The 19,535-nt window shown below is 42.9% G+C and overlaps 1 protein-coding gene across 1 annotated transcript in view; it reads right to left on the bottom strand.

Annotated features, from left to right (window-relative positions):
* The window catches only part of il1rap (interleukin 1 receptor accessory protein), a gene marked incomplete at its 3' end in the record, with an annotated part of 101,705 nt that overhangs the window by 70,364 nt on the left and 11,806 nt on the right, over positions 1 to 19,535 (bottom strand). Inside the window, exon 3 of the mRNA XM_080731138.1 lies at positions 5,113 to 5,195. Within this exon, the coding sequence (XP_080587264.1) occupies positions 5,113 to 5,195 (83 nt within the window). The remainder of the gene's footprint in view (positions 1 to 5,112; positions 5,196 to 19,535) is intronic.

The following is a 19,535-nucleotide window of genomic DNA, read 5'->3' as shown; positions in this document are numbered from 1 at the left end:
TGCCAGCTCTGGTACGTCACTGCCAACCATCAGCAGAACGATGCCAGCTCTGGTACGTCACTGCCAACCATCAGCAGAATGATGCCAGCTCTGGTACGTCACTGCCAACCATCAGCAGAACGATGCTAGCTCTGGTACGTCACTGCCAACCATCAGCAGAATGATGCTAGCTCTGATACGTCACTGTCAACCATCAGCAGAATGATGCCAGCTCTGATACGTCACTGCCAACCATCAGCAGAATGATGCTAGCTCTGGTACGTCACTGTCAACCATCAGCAGAATGATGCCAGCTCTGATACGTCACTGTCAACCATCAGCAGAATGATGCCAGCTCTGGTACGTCACTGCCAACCATCAGCAGAATGATGCCAGCTCTGATACGTCACTGTCAACCATCAGCAGAATGATGCCAGCTCTGATACGTCACTGCCAACCATCAGCAGAATGATGCCAGCTCTGATACGTCACTGTCAACCATCAGCAGAATGATGCCAGCTCTGGTACGTCACTGCCAACCATCAGCAGAATGATGCCAGCTCTGGTACGTCACTGCCAACCATCAGCAGAATGATGCCAGCTCTGGTACGTCACTGTCAACCATCAGCAGAATGATGCCAGCTCTGGTACGTCACTGCCAACCATCAGCAGAATGATGCCAGCTCTGGTACGTCACTGCCAACCATCAGCAGAATGATGCTAGCTCTGATACGTCACTGCCAACCATCAGCAGAATGATGCCAACTCTGGTACGTCACTGTCAACCATCAGCAGAACGATGCCAGCTCTGGTACGTCACTGCCAACCATCAGCAGAATGATGCCAACTCTGGTACGTCACTGTCAACCATCAGCAGAATGATGCCAACTCTGATACGTCACTGCCAACCATCAGCAGAATGATGCCAGCTCTGGTACGTCACTGCCAACCATCAGCAGAACGATGCCAGCTCTGATACGTCACTGCCAACCATCAGCAGAATGATGCCAACTCTGGTACGTCACTGTCAACCATCAGCAGAACGATGCCAGCTCTGGTACGTCACTGTCAACCATCAGCAGAACGATGCCAGCTCTGATACGTCACTGCCAACCATCAGCAGAATGATGCCAGCTCTGATACGTCACTGCCAACCATCAGCAGAACGATGCCAACTCTGGTACGTCACTGCCAACCATCAGCAGAATGATGCCAGCTCTGGTACGTCACTGCCAACCATCAGCAGAATGATGCCAACTCTGGTACGTCACTGCCAACCATCAGCAGAATGATGCCAGCTCTGATACGTCACTGTCAACCATCAGCAGAACGATGCCAGCTCTGGTACGTCACTGCCAACCATCAGCAGAATGATGCCAGCTCTGGTACGTCACTGCCAACCATCAGCAGAATGATGCCAGCTCTGGTACGTCACTGCCAACCATCAGCAGAATGATGCCAGCTCTGGTACGTCACTGCCAACCATCAGCAGAATGATGCCAACTCTGATACGTCACTGTCAACCATCAGCAGAATGATGACAGCTCTGGTACGTCACTGTCAACCATCAGCAGAATGATGCTAGCTCTGATACGTCACTGCCAACCATCAGCAGAATGATGACAGCTCTGGTACGTCACTGCCAACCATCAGCAGAATGATGACAGCTCTGGTACGTCACTGCCAACCATCAGCAGAATGATGCTAGCTCTGGTACGTCACTGTCAACCATCAGCAGAATGATGCCAGCTCTGGTACGTCACTGCCAACCATCAGCAGAATGATGCTAGCTCTGATACGTCACTGCCAACCATCAGCAGAACGATGCCAGCTCCGTGTTGGCAGCAGTCACTGTGCCCTTTCTCTGCCACGGATCCAATTAGCGTACAATAATAACTGGCAAACCAGAGAGACCCTTTTTAACGAGATTGCTGGGTTTCCAAATATTATGATTGATGCGTTAAATTATTATTCAAAAAGTATTCAGGGAAATTATGTGGTCAAAGTTCAAACGGAGCTAATGGTCCTAAATACCACGGTGTCTGGCAGCTTGGAGCTTTGCTGTACATAAAAAGAGAGTGATATGAGAAACAGACAACGCACGATGTTTAGTCAATGTTTGTATGTGTTGATTGGTTTACTTTATTTGTCATGTATCTCTTTTAAAGAGTGATTATTTTCCAGATGACATGATGCTATATTGGATTTTCAGACATTTTCGGTTTTGTTGCAAATAGATTTTGTCCAAAACACAAACACTTACAACGCCGTCGCGTCGTGCCGTGTTATGAGCTTGTTAATCTCTAAATTTCTTTGACGATGGGTTCCCAGATTGTTAGCTTATAGATCTGCCATTTTCATTATGTCTTATTTTTGTATTTGTTTTCTAATTCATGGAATTTCTTTGATTATTAATTACTTACAAAATACCATGAAAGAATTAAGAACAAAATGTAGGAAACAAAAAATGAATTGGTATTCATTCACTCACGACCAGTGGTGTGTTCTAGACTTTTGGGGGGGGGGGGCATATGATCCACGGCTATTTGTGTGTCCAGGGCAGACACCAGTGCATAATGCCTATCAAACTTTGAAAGGTTCACGAGAGCAGACGCTATTCATATATTTCTTTACGACAGCAGACGTCATATACGTTTGCACTGATTTTGGACCGATAGCAAAATTCTTGGCCAATACCGATCCACCGGTTTTATGAAGGTCTGACCTGCCAAAACCGAATTTGAGTACCAATAAGCTAGAAGAACACTAATGCCAAATCAATCACAATAGTACAATATCCAAAATCAAAGTCTGGACTAGGCAGGAGGAAAGCAGGTGACTCTTTTTTTTCCCCCCTTCTATTTGGAGACGACATTGACACAGGATTATGGAATATATCCTTATGCAAAGGTAATCAGCACCATCTGTATTCTGTAGGCTGCCACTAAGTAGACTGGCTGCTACTTGCTAATGTTTACTTTAGTCACAGGACCAGAGCATCATGCTGTGCAGTGCCATAGACACAATCTGCATTAAACCGGTATTTATGTCAGTGACCTGCCGGTCACCGATTCGGCCGATTTGATATCATACCTGCCGATTTTTGATATTGGCCGATTCCAATTTCCATCCCTAATATGTGCATTACAGGAAGAACACAGCACTGCTCACGACCCATACAAACTGGCCCCGCGAGCCATTGTTGGGGAAACAGTGATGTAAGGCAACCAACATGCTCATCAGGAGCAGTTCAGTGTTCATTCATTGTCTTGGTCAAGGTCACTTCAACACCCTGACAGAGGAGGAGCAGTTTAGTGTTCATTCATTGTCTTGGTCAAGGTCACTTCAACACCCTGACAGAGGAGGAGCAGTTTAGTGTTCATTCATTGTCTTGGTCAAGGTCACTTCAACACCCTGACAGAGGAGGAGCAGTTTAGTGTTCATTCATTGTCTTGGTCAAGGTCACTTCAACACCCTGACAGAGGAGGAGCAGAACAGCTCCCCAGGGTGCTGCAGTGTGTGTCAGTCACATGGATTAACCATCACTGCATGTTCAGGGATTGACACTAAGGTCTGAGAGGCACTTGCCCATCGGGCAAGTACAGGTCATGTTCTACTTGCCCAAAGGTCATGCCCACTTGCCCGAAAAGTAAATCATCCATTATAAAATGACAGGTAAAGACTTTAATTACCGCTCAATTTAACACTTATTTCTTTACTTTCTGGGCCTGTGCGATAAAAAATGTCACATTTCGATACCTCCAAAAAATCCAAATACCTACATACTGTAGCTATGATTGAATATGTCTATGGTTTCACACAGTAGCCACAGTAAAAAGTAAACAGCACATTATAGGTAAATAGATCTCTTATTTTACATTCCACAGACCAGAAGACAGCGCACTGGCCACGTTCAGGTGTTTAGACGGATATCTCGTGTTGTGTTTATAGACATTTGTGTCCCCTCTCAAATGAGCACTTGCCCGGTCGGGCAACCTGAAAGCAAACTTCACCTGCCCTGACGTTTTATTTACCTGCCGGGGGCAGGTGGGCAAGCCTTAGTGTCAATGCCTGATGTTGCATGCTGCAGTTGATTGGTCTTCATTGACATCTCGCAGGTTACAACATTGGTTGAATTTTGTATACAAAGCCTTACTTGGTGAGCTTCCTTTTTACATTTCCTCCAAATTTGTACTGGTCAAGAATGGGCTAAATCTCAGATCAAATGCCTGGTTACGCTGTGTAGTACCTGCATTTACATCTGAGGGAGGCAAAAAAAGCCTCTCCTTTTTTGGCCCCTGGTCATGGAATGACCTTCAGTCCAGACTCAAATTGGCTGTGTTAATTCCTTTGAGAAGTTTTAAGAGAATCACTCTAGACAGATCTACAAACGCTTGTTCAGACCTGTAATTAATTTGCTCTGTTGATCTCTTCCTTTGGGTACATTGGGCACACTGTGCGTGTACTGCTACCTGTGAATTGCAAACTAGTTTGTTATTTAGTGTACATTTTGTATTTTTGGAGTTCTTAGGTATCTGTTTGTGTATCATGGATGTTCTATTTTTGTTGTGATGTCTTGTATGTAAGCAAGGATTGTGTAATTTTTTATTTCTGCCTCTTGGCCAGGTCACACTCGAAAAAGAGATCATGTCTCAATGTGTTTTTATCTGGTTAAATAAAGGTTAAATAAAATTAAAGACCTGGAAGATATACAAGCTCACAGCGTGGCATCGAGTGCTGCGCTGCGAGCTTGTAGATCTGCTATTTTTGTGTGCAAATCTTTGAATATTATGTATTATTATTTAGAGCGAACATTTGTAACTCACATTTTGCGCGGCACTCGGTGCCGCGCTGCGAGCTTGTATATCTGCTATTTTTCAATAGTTAAAGCATTAAACAATGGTTTAAGCGGTTCAAGTTTAACACGACACATATGCGTTCACAATCTAAATGGATTGATGGACTAATGGCAGCAGTGTGTGTCAGTCACATGGATTAATGGACCAATGAGAGCAGTGCGTGTCAGTCACATGGATCAATGGACCAATGGGAGCAGTGTTCTGGTGCAGTTCTGCTCTCCCAGTCAGCCATGCAGTGGAACCACTGCTGACCCCAGTCACACCTGTCACTCACCTGATTGGTCGGTGGACTGACTGACAGCTAGGCTGGTCCCGCCCACCAGGACGGACAGACACAGGACAATGATCCGGAGAGTCCTGAGAGGGAGAGAGAGAGAAAGAGAGAGATTTTTTGACTTTTTTAATAATTTTTATCCCACGATTTTGTAACCCATTTTTTCAGCCAGTGCCAATTGTCTATGTAATCCTGGGCTCTGCTCTCCCTCTGCCGCGCCTGGGGAGACAACGGACTGACCTCATGCTTCCTTCTATGCATGAGTAGTCCAAGTTGTTTCTTTTCACCTGACGGGGGATTTCCCCGGGATGGACGTAGTGCGTGGAAGGAACACGTTATTCCAACCAGTTCCTTTCCCCTCCATCAGGCGCCCCAGCTGGCCAGGGGGGAACTCCACACAGAAAGGTCCCATCACCGACCCCACCTAGGGTGTGGGCGCTGATGACGCGGAGGGAGAAACACGCCCCCAGCACCCACAGCGTCCCCCTGCGGGAATCGAACGCAGGACCTTCTAGCTGTGAGGCGAAGCGCTAACCACTGCGCCACCGTGCCCCCTAGAGAGAGATTTTTTGACTTTTTTCTCTTGATATTCCAAATAACATTTGCAATTTGCAATTTATAATTTACAATTTACAATTTAAATTAAAATGTACAGTTTAGGCATTTAGCAGACGCTTAAAGGACAACTTTGTTTTTTTTACAGCAAGAGTTCATGTTTTAGATAATCATTAGAGAAAAGAAAAGATGAGTGTTAAAAAATTTTCATTTTCTTCTTTCTATCGTTTTAGTGATTTTAACGATTTTTGATTTGCATGCAAGTGGCTAAATATGTATTTTCAGACACAATAAGCCCATTCTCAAGATGCACCACAATATTTCATGGGCAGATGTGACTTATGGGGGCTGGTGTAAATAGTAACCAAGAAATTGCCTGCTTATTGTGTCTAAAAAGACACATTTAGCTACTTGTACGCATGAACTGAATACACTGAAATCAAACTCTCTAAAATGGATAAAACGATAGAAAGCAGTAAATGAAAACATTTTAACACTCATCTTTTCTTTTCTCTGATTACAAATCTAAAATATGAACCATTGTTGTAAAAAACTATATCAATTTAATCCAGGAAATAAACCGCAAGCAGAGAGAGAGAGAGATGGAGGAGATGGATGGAGGAAGAGATGGACGGAGCAGGAGAAATCATTATTGTCCATCCATCTCTAACACAGTCATAATTCCAATATTCATTCTATCTGCATTGATTTCACACTCACTCACTCACTAGTGAGTGTATGTGCGTGCATGTGTGTGCATATGTATCTGTGTGCATAACAGTGGCGTCAGTTCAGAACATAGACTGTAGAAAAATATGGACGAAGCGAAGCCATTGGTTTCTATGCAGCGCAAATGGCCCTTTCTACCCCTTGGAATGGGACGTCGCCATCATAGAATTGTAAAGGCATCAGAGATGCTATTGGCTGCCAACGGTCACGTGCAACGCAGGGATACATGGGAGAATGTGGTCGGAGCCTCCCGAAATACAGCACACGAAGAAGAACACAGCCGGCTGGTATCAGTTTAGTTGGCCACGCCCCCCCGCAACTTTATCATTTATTTTAAAATACATTGGACCACATTTCGACAAAACTAATATGATGGTGATTGAAAGGCAATTTTTAACTAGCGATAGGAACCATAAAGTATTCATGAAAATGTTAATTAAGGTTAGAAAACGAAAGGGGAAAATGAATGGTATCCAATGGAGCACAATTCTTTTTGCGATCGGCCGGGGGGGGGAAACAGCGCAACTAGCGGCCAATCATAGGAAGTTTTAGTTCCGTATTGGAGTCATTTTAAATCGGCAGAACTATGCCCCTGGTTCAGAAAAAGCTAAGGTATGGCAACATGACTGGTGTCTTGCACGCGCGCAAAGGCGCACGTGCAAGACACCAGAGACTGCAAGGAGGATTAGTCATCCTTCATACAGCCAACCTGGAGGCGACTGCTTGGCTTAAAGGGGAAGACCACCCATTTTCAATATTGAACTATGTCATTAATATACCTTAGAGGAGTTGTGTGGAAATAGAAAAAAAGTTCCCCCTCTTCTGTGTTGCCTAGAACTGGAGGATTGATTTTGGGGTTTGTATTGTAAAGTACAACTTGATGACATCACACATTGCACTTTACAATAAATCCTTGATGCCCTAGTGTACAGTAGCTCTGCTATTTTGTCTATTTTTTAAAAATGTAATCCTGAAAGCTCACAGTTGTGGACATACAAGGTTTCCTCCCCACAGAGACCATATAAAACTGATGGTTTAGTTTCACGGCTGAGAGACACACTCTGTGTGTGTGTGTGTGTGTGTGTGTGTGTGTGTGTGTGTGTGTGTGTGTGTGTGTGTGTGTGTGCGTGCGTGCGTGCGTGCGTGCGTGCGTGCGTGCGTGCGTGTTTTGTGGATCCCAGGTGGGGCATACAGTACAGAGCCTCAATAACAACATCAATCACATCATTTTACAACCACAGCAAGCTGACAGGCGCACACACACACACACACACACACACACACACACACACACACACACACACACACACACACACACACACACACACACACACACACACACACACACACACACACACACACACACACACACACACACACAGTTACAGCTGGTGGCTTCATGCTGCCGAACTGTGCCTGGCAAGCTGTCCCCCCCCCAAGCCCTGTATGTGTGTGTGTGTGTGTGTGTGTGTGTGTGTGTGTGTGATTGGATGAACCAATCAGCAGCCATCCTATCTGCTTAGCTCAGCTTCATGTTGACAGCACCATGCAGTATGAGAACATACAGTTTACACCTTACTACTGTACTCCGTACTGTACACCGTACTGTACACCATACTGTACCCCGTACTGTACACCCTACTGTACACCGTACTGTACACCAGTGGTTTCCAAACCTTTTTGTCTCAGGGCGCCCCATAAATATGTTTTTAATCCGAGGCACCCTTACATTATAATTTTCACTCCCAGCACCTTATATTTATAGCATATTGTCGTTGTCGGGTGGAAACCTTGTATATCCAAAACCGCTGGTTTTGTATTTATCATCTATAAAATGTACTAAACTAGTGGAAACAGCAGATCTACAAGCACACAACGCCTCGCAATGCGAGGCGTTGTGTGCTTGTAGATCGGCTGTTTTCACTAGTTTTGTGCGACAGTCTTGTATGATGAAGCAGGGCTTTGCTTTACCAAAAGACGTACACATTTGAAACTTGGAGATACAAGGTTTCTGCCCAACAGTGACGAAGAAAACGTTGAGATAACAGCCATTTTGGTTAGAACTGACTGAAAATAAATTTGTACTTCAAGTTTAAAATGATAAATAAATTCCAAATATTATCAAGTTGATCTCGCGGCACCCCTGGACTGCCGTCACGGCACCCCAGGGTGCCCCGTCACCCACTTTGAAAACCCCTGGCCTACAGTACAGACATCTGTAGTGAAGGTTGGTAGAAATGATATTCCGTTGTGAAACAACAGTTTAAATGGTTGTGTTGTTGGACAGCCTGTGCTGAATCCAACACAGCAGTGTGTTTGTGACCTGCTGCTGCTGTTTGAAGGTGGAAGTGCTTGTAAAACTCTGCCCTGGCGGTTTACTGGCATCCCATCAACCTCCTCCTCACTGAGTCCATGGGTGGCTCACAGCCAGCGGTGCCAGATTTCGAGTGAGAGAAACTAGAAGCAGTGCTTTTCCGAGCACAGGTCTCCACCAGGCCAGACAAATTGCCCTGTTATAGCGCCACCATGAGGCTGATTTGAGAAATTTGAAGTGGCATTTCTTCCTCTACCTAGTGGGAACGTGCACGCCCAATTTCACCAAGATTGCACGCTGTGTCCATGATTTGAGGCATTTTGTTCAAAACGGAGCAATCCTGCAAACTTTGGAAGCCAATTTAGCCAATCAGGATGGAATATGGAAAATCGGACGTATCCATGATGATCACATGACTGTCGAGATACTGTCTACCGATTTGTAGGATTTTTGGACAAAATCTGTAGGAGTAGTGTACAGAAATGTGTTTTGCAAACATCGGCCTCATGGTGGCGCTAGAACAGGGCCATTTGAAAAATGTGGGGCAGAGGTTCTGAATTGGCATCCAGGGAGTGTGTGTGCTCAGTTTGGCAGCGATCGGGCCAACGGCGCCGGAGATTAGCTGTACACAAACTCGGAGGACGGACGGACGGACGGACGCACGCACGGACGCACGGACAGGGGCGAAAACATACTCTCCCCCTGCCTTCAGCTGGTGGAGACAATAAGCAACCGGGTCTATGAGGGGCGGAATATTTGCCAAAAAAATTGCAGATCTACAAGCTCACAACGCGCCGCTGCAATTTTTTTGGCAGATAGTGGAAAAAAGGCTGTATCAAGTACGTATATTATAAGTACCTTACAGCAATTATAGAAGGTTTAAGTGGTAACGGATATGCAGCTCTGCAAATAAAAGGTGAATTGATCCCAGTGCATGACAGAGGACGATATTCACTATGAATGTAATCTTCACGATACGATTATCGTTTTTTTATCACGATAAAGGATAATATGGCTTATCGTCCCATCCCTACTCCCAGCCCGGGGGGGGGGCTCATATCAAGGAGGAGTCTTTTCCCTGCGACTGTCAGAGCCCTGAACAAGGACAACACAAGACTGACATGACATGTCATTTACAGCTTGGCTATAACGGCTACCAATAAAAAGAAAACAAGTGCATCTGTGTCTGTGTCTGTGTCTGTGTCTGTCTCTGTGTCTGTCTCTGGCCTCACTAGGGTTTCAGACGATGTAAGCATGCGCAGTGTAGCATTTTAAAGTGGAAGTCTTACAGACTTTAAAGGTGATACACCATGAAAATTCACTTTTCCTATTTTAAAACCTTTTTTTGGGGTCCCACTAGCACCTTCTATCCTCACAAAGTCCCATTTCTGACCGTTGTGTCTTTCTCTGGTTTTGGGAAGGTGGAGGTTAAAAGCATCCCACGGGTTCTCAAAACAGGCTGTCCAGATTTGCTGCCGTTTGTGACGTCATAAACGGGGGGGGGGGGGGGGGGGGGGGGGATCGCAGTTCAGGCCAAAGGTGGTACTTTCAGCTGCAGTACCACCTTTGGCCTGAACTACGCATAAATAATATGACATAAATACTTTTGAAATGCATGGTGTATCACCTTTAACCACTAGGAAGCTTCACTGTTCTACCCATAGAGTTATAATAAGTATAGAGAGGACACCAGATATCCCCGCCCGTCCACTTGCATTGAGTTGCTCACCCAGCGCATGAAGCGTACTTCCGTGTTTGGAAACGCCTCTGAAACGTGACGTAGTTGGGCTTCTGTGACGCATTTTGCGTCATAGTTTGTGTTCATGAACGCGCTGGGGCTCCGATTCATGAATGAGCACTTCTGCTATGAACGTGCAGTCAATACAAAGAAGCCTAGAGTGCGTTCATGTGGTTAGAAGCCCCAACTGCAGTACCTCAAACCATAGACATAGAAAGGTAGACGCCTCCTTCGGCTAGGGGGCGTATGCATTGAGCAACTAAGGGAATCTTCGTCGCTTCCGTGTTCATTGCTTTCGCGTGCGTCACACATACAGAAGTCGGTAAGCCAATCAGAGGCAGGTAGGGGCTGGTCTTTACGTATGCAGCCTATAAGAACAGCTGAGCAGCGCAACATCGGAACTGGCTCTGTTGAATTGAATTGTGGTCCTTGGATAAGTCACGGAAAAGACACACTGTGATTGGCCAGTAGTCACTTTGACTGACAGCGTTCCCTTAGTTTTTTCAGGAAGTCCGGACTAGAACTTTTGCACATCGCTCCAATTAACTGCAGAGGCGAACGAGGCATCTAGCTCTTTATATCTGTGCCTCAAACGGCCACCATGTCCATGGCGCTTCAGCCCTCCCCCTTGGTTCTGGGGGCTTGGTTCAGAGTATAGGAAGCCATTCATTGGGGGCCCCTCATTGGCTGGCTTTTAGCCAATAGGGAGAACGGGAGAAAGTGAGAAAGTGACGGATAGTTACAGTGTTGACAGCCTGTTGCCAAGCTGTAAAAACTAAACAAACAAAAACTATTGGAAAACAGTGTGGCATGAAGACGGAGTGGTTAGGGCGCTGATGCCTGTCAGCGAGTGCCTTAGATTCCCTTGCCAGACGGATCATTTGCAGAGTGTCACTCCTCTGCTCTCTCTCCCAATCCTTCGCTGTCTGCGTCCAACTTGTGCTTAAGGCTCAGAAACAGGGCTGGGCGATATGGTGATAATTATCGTTGAGACGATACAATGTCTCCACGATATGGCTTTTCAGATCAGGTATCGTATATATCGTGATACAATTGAGGGAGCCTTGTAAAAAATCCTCTTTAAGCGTTAATACAGAGATTCATTGCAGAATTCAATTTAAACCTGCATTTTGGTCTAAATCAGTAGTTCTCAAACTTTAAAATGTCAAGGTCTCCACTTAACTCTGACAGTATACGAATGAAACCAAATGGACCCGTATTTGTACACTGTCAGAGTTACATACTTGTAAAGTTAAATTTAGACCTCCAAAAAGGAACCCAGAGGGTCTAGTTTTTGTCAAGTAACTTGAAAAATAACCATAAAAAACAACGCGAAAAAGAATCTTGATAAAATCGTGTATCGTGATACAGCTTGGGAAAATATTGTGATATTGTATTTTTCCATATCGCCCACCCCTACTCAGAAAAGACCCTCAAAAGATAACTTAAAAAATATGTTTGACAGTTTATGTACACGTGGCTGATGACATGTCCTCCAGTATAAGGAAGGATTCAGTCTCCATGCTGATCAGTGCTGTGTGCACCGCTGGCTTTAGTTTATGAGTTCATTTGCACACTAGACCGTGCTTTAAGTACAGCTGTCATCGATTTATTTTTCATTGTTTTTTAATATAGTTTTAAATTCAGCGACTGCCAGCATCGTTCTGTTGTGCCGTTGTCTTGCAGAGCAGTAAAAAGGCAATAACGTTTCTTTATCTATCTTCATATTTTATCTCATCTCTCCATCTCTCATATTTTATCCAAGCGCTCACTGAATATACTGTAGGCTCCACAGCAATCATTCATTAATCCATTCAGAACGGGTACACATTATTGTGTATTGTTATTTTATGCTTTAACTATTAAAAAATAGCAGATCTACGAGCTCACAGCGAGCTTCTAGATCTGCTATTTTTGAAAATTCGTGAAACTCTGAATTTTGACCCGATTCTATAAGTGTCTTTTGAAGATTTTTTGGAAAAACCCATGTTTCCATGTCAGCAATCTGGCCAGCCATCGTCAAAGAAAAGGTCCTTTTCACTTAACTGGAGCTCAGTTAGTCTGTTCTTGAGAGACTACTTTGTCAGTGGTTCTCAAACCTTTTCATGTGAAGGACCCCCCAAAATGATATGTATTTGGCAACGGACCCCCCATCTCAAAATATTTAGTTCCCGGGGACCACGCAGCAGTTTGCTTTAAAAATACATATATTCAAAGATTTGCACCCATTTCACGACTTTTTCAAAAATAGCAGATCTACCAGCTCTGTGAGCTTGTAGATCTGCTATTTGTCAATGGCTAAAGCATTCAATAATTCTAGGCCTAAATCTATTTTTCAATAGATAAAGCATTCAATAATGCTGTCTCCAAAGCCATAGAAAAAGAAGCTGTTGACAGTTCAGGACCATGGACAGCGTCTGTGGTCAATCTGTTTAAAACCCATTCAGGCCTAGAATTATTGAATGCTGTGAGATTGTAGATCTGCTATTTTTGAAAAAGTTGTGTGCAAATCTTTGAATATATGTATTTTCAAAGCGAACATTTGTAACTCAAATTTTGCGTCTGGAACTACATATTTTGAGATGGGGGTCCGACGTCCGTGGCCAAATACATATACTTTCGGGGGTCCTTCACATGAAAAGGTTTGAGAACCACTGACATAGTAGTCTCTCAAGAACAGACTAACTGAGCTCCATTTACAGTAAGTGAAAAGGACCTTTTCTTTGACAATGGTTATAGCCAGATTGCTGACATAGAAACATAGAGTTTTTCAAAAAACCTTAGAAGGATTCAAAAGACACTTATAGAATCGGGTCAACATTCGAATTTTCAAGATTTAAAAAAAAAAATAGCAGATCTACAAGCTCGCAGCGTGGCACTCGGTGCCACGCTGTGAGCTTGTACATCTGCTATTTTTCAATAGCATAAAATAATGATACACTATAATGTGTACCCGTTCTGAATGGGTTAACACTGCACCTCATCACAACACAGCGCACAACTTCACCAGAGCAGAACGTCAACTATGAAAATAATGCCTACATGCATTTCTTCTAAGTAATATAATAATAATACTATAGATGCCTCAGTGATCTTTACTAGAGCCTGGCCCACATAATCAGCTCGGACAATATGTGTAGGGCTGTCACAATATGAAATTTTACATGACGATTAATTGTCACTCAAATAATTGGCGATTAACGATTTAATCGTGTATTTGTCGTTGACAATTACATTTCTGTTTGGCTTTTAGGCTTTTAAGTTGCATATGGTAGATATGACACATAACCTACATATACAAATACATTACTGATATATTTGACAACTTACTACTTAAAAAATAACATTGATAGTGGAAATAGCCGATCTACAAGCTCACAACGCGTCGCGACGCGTTGAGTGCTTGTAGATCTGCTATTTCCACTATTTCTGACATTTTTGAACATTCACGATTATGACGATTATGACAAAATAATTGCGATAATGTCAAAGAATCACGATTAGACGATTATGTAATAATTGTGACAGCCCTAGATATGTGAGTCGTCATTTCACTTTTTTGATGACCTCTTTATCGACATTTATGTCACTGAGGTGTCCTGATTTCTGATGACTATTTTGGGCATGCAATTATTGTTTAAAGGTTTTAAAAAATGTCAAACGGTTTCAAAAACAGCAGATCTACAAGCTCACAATGCATCGTGATGTGACACATGAGCTTGTAGATTGATTGATTGATTGATTGATTGATTAATTGATTGATCTGTAATGACAAGCCCAGAATAGGGCTAATATATTGCAGAATTGATGATGCAGAGGACAAACTAGTAGCCTGGTCGGACGGACTCTTCTTAAAACCTTAATAACGTTGCTTTCTATCACTATAGTCACTACAGTTCAAACATTCTATGGTCTCTCAGGGTCTGGCGTTGCTGTGTTTTCTCTGTTGGAGATTCAGCCATCAGTGCTAGGAGACGATGAAAGCAAACTGTGTGAGACATTCAGAAACAGTTTTGAAAAGACTCACAAGAATAATGAAGTGATAGTAGTCGGGGAGCCACAGGCCCAAAAGCTCAAAGAATAGGGTTTTACCTGTGATGTCAAGACATACTTTTAATTTTTGTTTTTTCTATTAATTTGGTCATTAAGGTACACAGAATGAGAGGCCTCTCAAAACTGTGACTTTCACCGTTTTGTGGGGCTTACATCTAGCCTAAGGAATGTTTTTCATGCAAAACAAATGCTTGCAATGGATTCAGAATCATGAAGAACCCCTAGTTTGACCCCTCACATGCTACTTAAAGCAGATTTTTGTTTGTATTCTTTTCCTGTAGTGACGTCGATGGGACTTTTTTTTTCGCAATGTTTCTGGCAGAGCAGGCCTCTCATTCTGTGTACCTTATTGACCAAATGAATAGAAAAAACTAAAATAAAAAGTATGTTATGACATCACATGTCCTATCAAATTTTGGGCCTGTGGCTCCCCGGCTATAGGAAATTCAGGCTTAGTGTCAGGCTATTCAGAAACCCACAGTCTAGTGAAATAGTTAGTGTTACACCAAATTAGGTGACTTATCAAATGATGCGATTGGTTATGGGGATGAACTAATCAGTGAGGACTCCCTCGTCGGCAGACACTCTCATAACAACGGCTGCGATGGGATTCATGGGAGCAGCAGCGGACTGGATAATGAAGTGAAACCAGATGGAAATTCACGCTTCAGGTTTAATCCTTCTAGGATTTTTTTTTCTTTCCTTTTTCACCGAGGCATTTAGAATGTCACCTTGCATAGAAGAGGAGATGATAATATACCAACTCTTTAGTATTCATATTGTTGTGAATTAAAAACGGCACAATTCCCTGCACCAGTGGACAACAACAACAGTAAGTCATTTGACACCTCAAGGAGAGCTGACTCGGTGCTGCGGCCTCAAACCCAAAGCCCTGCAGATTAAACCTGATCCCAGCTCCCTCTGATTTGTGATCTGTTGTGTTCTGTCAGCAGGACTGCTCAACTGGAAACATAGAGTCACTCTTTTTTACAAAATGAAACAAACAGGGCTGCAACTAGGGGTGTAACAATTTAGTAAATGAATCGAAAAATCGATTTGAATTTGCAATGATCTGCTATATCGTTTTCAAAAGCGAAATATCATACCGTTTTGGCTTTGTATCGGTATCGAATCGTTTTGCAATGCAAATAATTGATTGTATGGAAACTAAGTATTTGAGCCTTGTATTTGGCAATTTTAAGAGGGGAAATTAAAAAGAGGGGTCTAATTACCTTTCCATTCCATATAGCTACTCTTGGTCTATTGATGAATGTGTGTAATCTCTGTGTTCATGTCAAGGTGGGTTTGTCCATATGTGTTGAAATATAATGTCCATGTATTTGCTAGACAATCACAGCGTTTACTTCCATAATAATGGATTTTCTACACGTTTTTCACAGATTTAATTTCTTTGCTAAATAGTTACTATATCAATTTTAAATCATTGAATCGAATCGTATCGTATCGCCATGAATGAACCAATATCGTCCATGTATCGTATCGTTAACCATGTATCGTGATGCGTATCGTATCGTTGTTAAAATGTATCGTTACACCCCTAGCTGCAACTATTGATTATTTTATTAGCAATTATTCTATCAATTACGTTTTTAATTTATCAAATAACTGGGAAGCGTGTATAAAACAAAACAAACAAATATACCATGAGTCGACTAACCAATTGAGACGTATCATGAGCTTGTGGTTCTGCTATTTTCACCCTTTTGTCAAAGAAAGTTGACATTTTTGAAAACATTTCGCTTAAATGACAAGCACCAAATAGAGACTGAATATAAAGGGGGGCTCTCTCCATTCCGACATGTCGCCACTCCGACAGTGACTTCTTATTGTCGGAGTGGCAACACTTCCATAGAGGTTAAGGTTAGGGTTAGGGTAAGAGACAGGGTTAGTGTCGGAATGGAGAGATGCACTTGTTACATAAATAATGTATTTTATCAAAGTATCAATTATGGATTATTTTCCATCATCAATTACATCTATAAGTTTGATTAACTGTTGCACGCCTGGACTCAAATGTGTATGTGTACAGCAGGCATGTGTCTATTATGCCCAACATCCCTGGCCCTTATCAAGATGAACATTTGACAAATAATTGTCACAGGTTTTTGTAGGACATCTTGCTCCATAGCATAAGACATCCAATGTACTACATGTCTGGTGTGAAATGGCACAACGTGCCCCCACAAAAAGACAACCCCAAAAATCGGCGCGAGCTCATATACTGTATGTGTCCTTTTCTGGGGTTTGAGCACCTGCCCCCTCAGCGCTCTCTGCACTGCCCTGGGGCAGGTTACACCACCAGAACTTCTGCCCTAAGTTAGGGAGTAAAGTCCTTACTAGAGGCTTAGTAACTACTAGTTAGTTTGTAACTAAGTGAGTTACTAACAGGTGTTGCACCACGACTGCTTAAGGCGTAACGTAACTAGTAATGCGTAGACTCTTACTAAAGTAAAGTATAGTCGCATAAAATGACGTCATAGCTCCCGAATCCAATGAAAGTGAACTGTTTCTAGTAAGGAAGTAAAGCTTGTATCGTCTTTTGTCAACAGACAGAGCTCCGTCTCTCCACTGGCATGTACAAAAGTCATATGCGTGCTCATGGCGAGCGCATCCCTGCACACGGATTGTATCACACATTATATTGGCCCCTCATACATTTTGCCCTGTTGTGAAGTAACGCAGGGCAGGGCATATTGGAGGGGAGAAGAGCAACGTTCAAGTCGCTGTTGTGCTGTATATCTGCCGCGGCTTTATGCAGTGGTTGAGAAAGTACTCAAATGAATTAAAAAAGTATCAATCCTGCAATATAGAAATACTCCATTAATAGCAGACACATTGTGAGCTTGTAGATCGGCTATTTTCATATGGCCGAAATGTATATAGGGCTTAATGTATGTGTTAAACAGATGGGTCGTTTCATTGTTGAATTAATTAAATAGCCGATATAATGCTGTCTGCCACGTTAGTAGTGTAGTTGCTCTACTCCCATAGAGATAGGTTACTTAGTAAGGACATAGTGCTGCCCAAAGGCTGGTGTAAATATTTAGTAGTTACTTACGTTAGAGTGGTGCAACAGCTGAAATTTTAGTAATGCGTAAGTCTTGACTTAGAAGCCATTTACGTTACAACTAGGCTACGTTTGAACTTAGTGTGAGGTGGTGCAACCCCACCCAGCTGTACAGTACATGTACTGTAAATGTGTTTATCTTGAACAAACATGAAGTAATAACAGACTTTCCTGACTTGTTGGTATAATAGTCTAGACCAGGGGTCTTCACCGTTTTCAGGCCGAGGACCCCTTAGTTGAGAAAGAGATGAAGCAGGGACCCCCACAACCTGTTCATAGATTCCATATAGTTTGGCAGCACAATCATCAGTGTGTTTTTGATTCATGTCAATTTGTGTTTTCAGATATTTAACCACTTGAACCGTCAATACTTAATAAACTTGACCTTTCACTCTGTACTCTCTAGTCTTCTCTTTTCCCCTCTACACCAAACCTCTTCCTAGAATAGCAGATCTACAAGCTCACAACGCCTCGCAGCGCGAGGCGTTGTGAGCTTGTAGATTTGCTATTCTTGGCTAAAGTTCTCATGAAAAAAGGTTTCTACCATACAAAGAATTGGAGGACCCCATGTAGGAACTCTGAGGACCCCCTAGGGGTCCCGGACCCCCTGTTGAAGACCCCGGGTCTAGACAGTTGAATTGACACTCATTCTAAAACGCAGAGCGAGAGATAGAGAGAGAAAGCACCAGTGAAGCTAATATTATTAGTTGATAGATTTAAGCAGGCAACAAGGCCAGACCCATGGGTCCAATTCAATAGTTTTACAGACTACCCTGGGAGAACAGAAATAGATGTAGACTCACTAAACAGGACCACAGCATTCCACAGCCATGTCTCTGCCTCGTCCCTTACCACAGACTGGGACACGTTATGTCCAGTAACTTGATGAATCATTTGATTGTAACGGACACTCCTCGTTAAATATGAACCACTTCCAACCTGCCAGCCCTAAAATTCGCTGTAACCCCAAAATACAGTGAAAAGTGATGACTCATCACTAAACCATAGTTTCGTCAGGCCGGAATGTTTTTCATGCAAAACAAATGCTTGCAGTGGATTCAGAATCATTAAAAACCCCTAGTTTGACCCCTCACATGCTATTTAACCCTGCAAGGCCCAGCGAACCCATTAGAATGTCTAGAACACGTGCATATGTTAATATTGTGAAAAATATCCCCAAAATGCAAATTAGAGCATGATTTATGATTTATGGCTATAAAACCTTACAAAAACAATATAAATGTTTTAACATGACATTTTCCTGTGATTAGGACTGCTACAACACCATCTGATTCTTTTTTTTTTTTTTTTTTTTGGCCAGTAGAAATTAATTTGGGTCTTGCAGGGTTAAAGCAGATTTTTGGGGGGTAGTTTTTTTCCTTCCTAGTATAGTGTATAGTAAGTGAATGAGAAACAAACTTTCAGTGGCTGTCAAACATTTTGCCTGCATTTTTGCGAGGGCCATGGGAGCTCAATTTGTTATTTAACCTTCATAGTTGACAAAACCACTGAGAAACGGACCTCCACTCTCCACGGTCACAGAAGTATCGGATTCTACCCAATATGGAGATAATACGTTTCTGCCAGGAAGCACCGTTATGTACGCAGATACGACCAGTAGGTCACCAAAAAAAGAATTCACATGTTTTAAGTTTTATACTTTTTTTATGCCATTTCCATGTGGTTCCCAAGATCCCAAGATGTTTGCCTATAATGTGATTTTCTTTGGTTAAAATACGTGTGTGTTGTTGTTGTTATTATTGTATTCTGATAACACTCGAGCAATCTTCGTTCCCACTCTCACCTATGGTCATGAAGTGTGGGTCATGACTGAAAGTATAAGGTCTCGGGTACAAGCGGCCGAAATGAGTTTTCTCAGAAGGGTGGCTGTTATCTCCCTTAGAGATAGGGTGAGAAGTTCAGTCACCCGAGAGAGACTTGGAGTA

This window comes from Nannobrachium achirus (assembly GCF_963921795.1).
Source record: "Nannobrachium achirus genome assembly, chromosome: 8".
In the NCBI taxonomy this organism is placed as follows: domain Eukaryota; kingdom Metazoa; phylum Chordata; class Actinopteri; order Myctophiformes; family Myctophidae; genus Nannobrachium; species Nannobrachium achirus.
The sequence above is the reverse complement of the archived record's forward strand: the minus strand, read 5'-3'. Positions and strand labels throughout refer to the sequence as shown.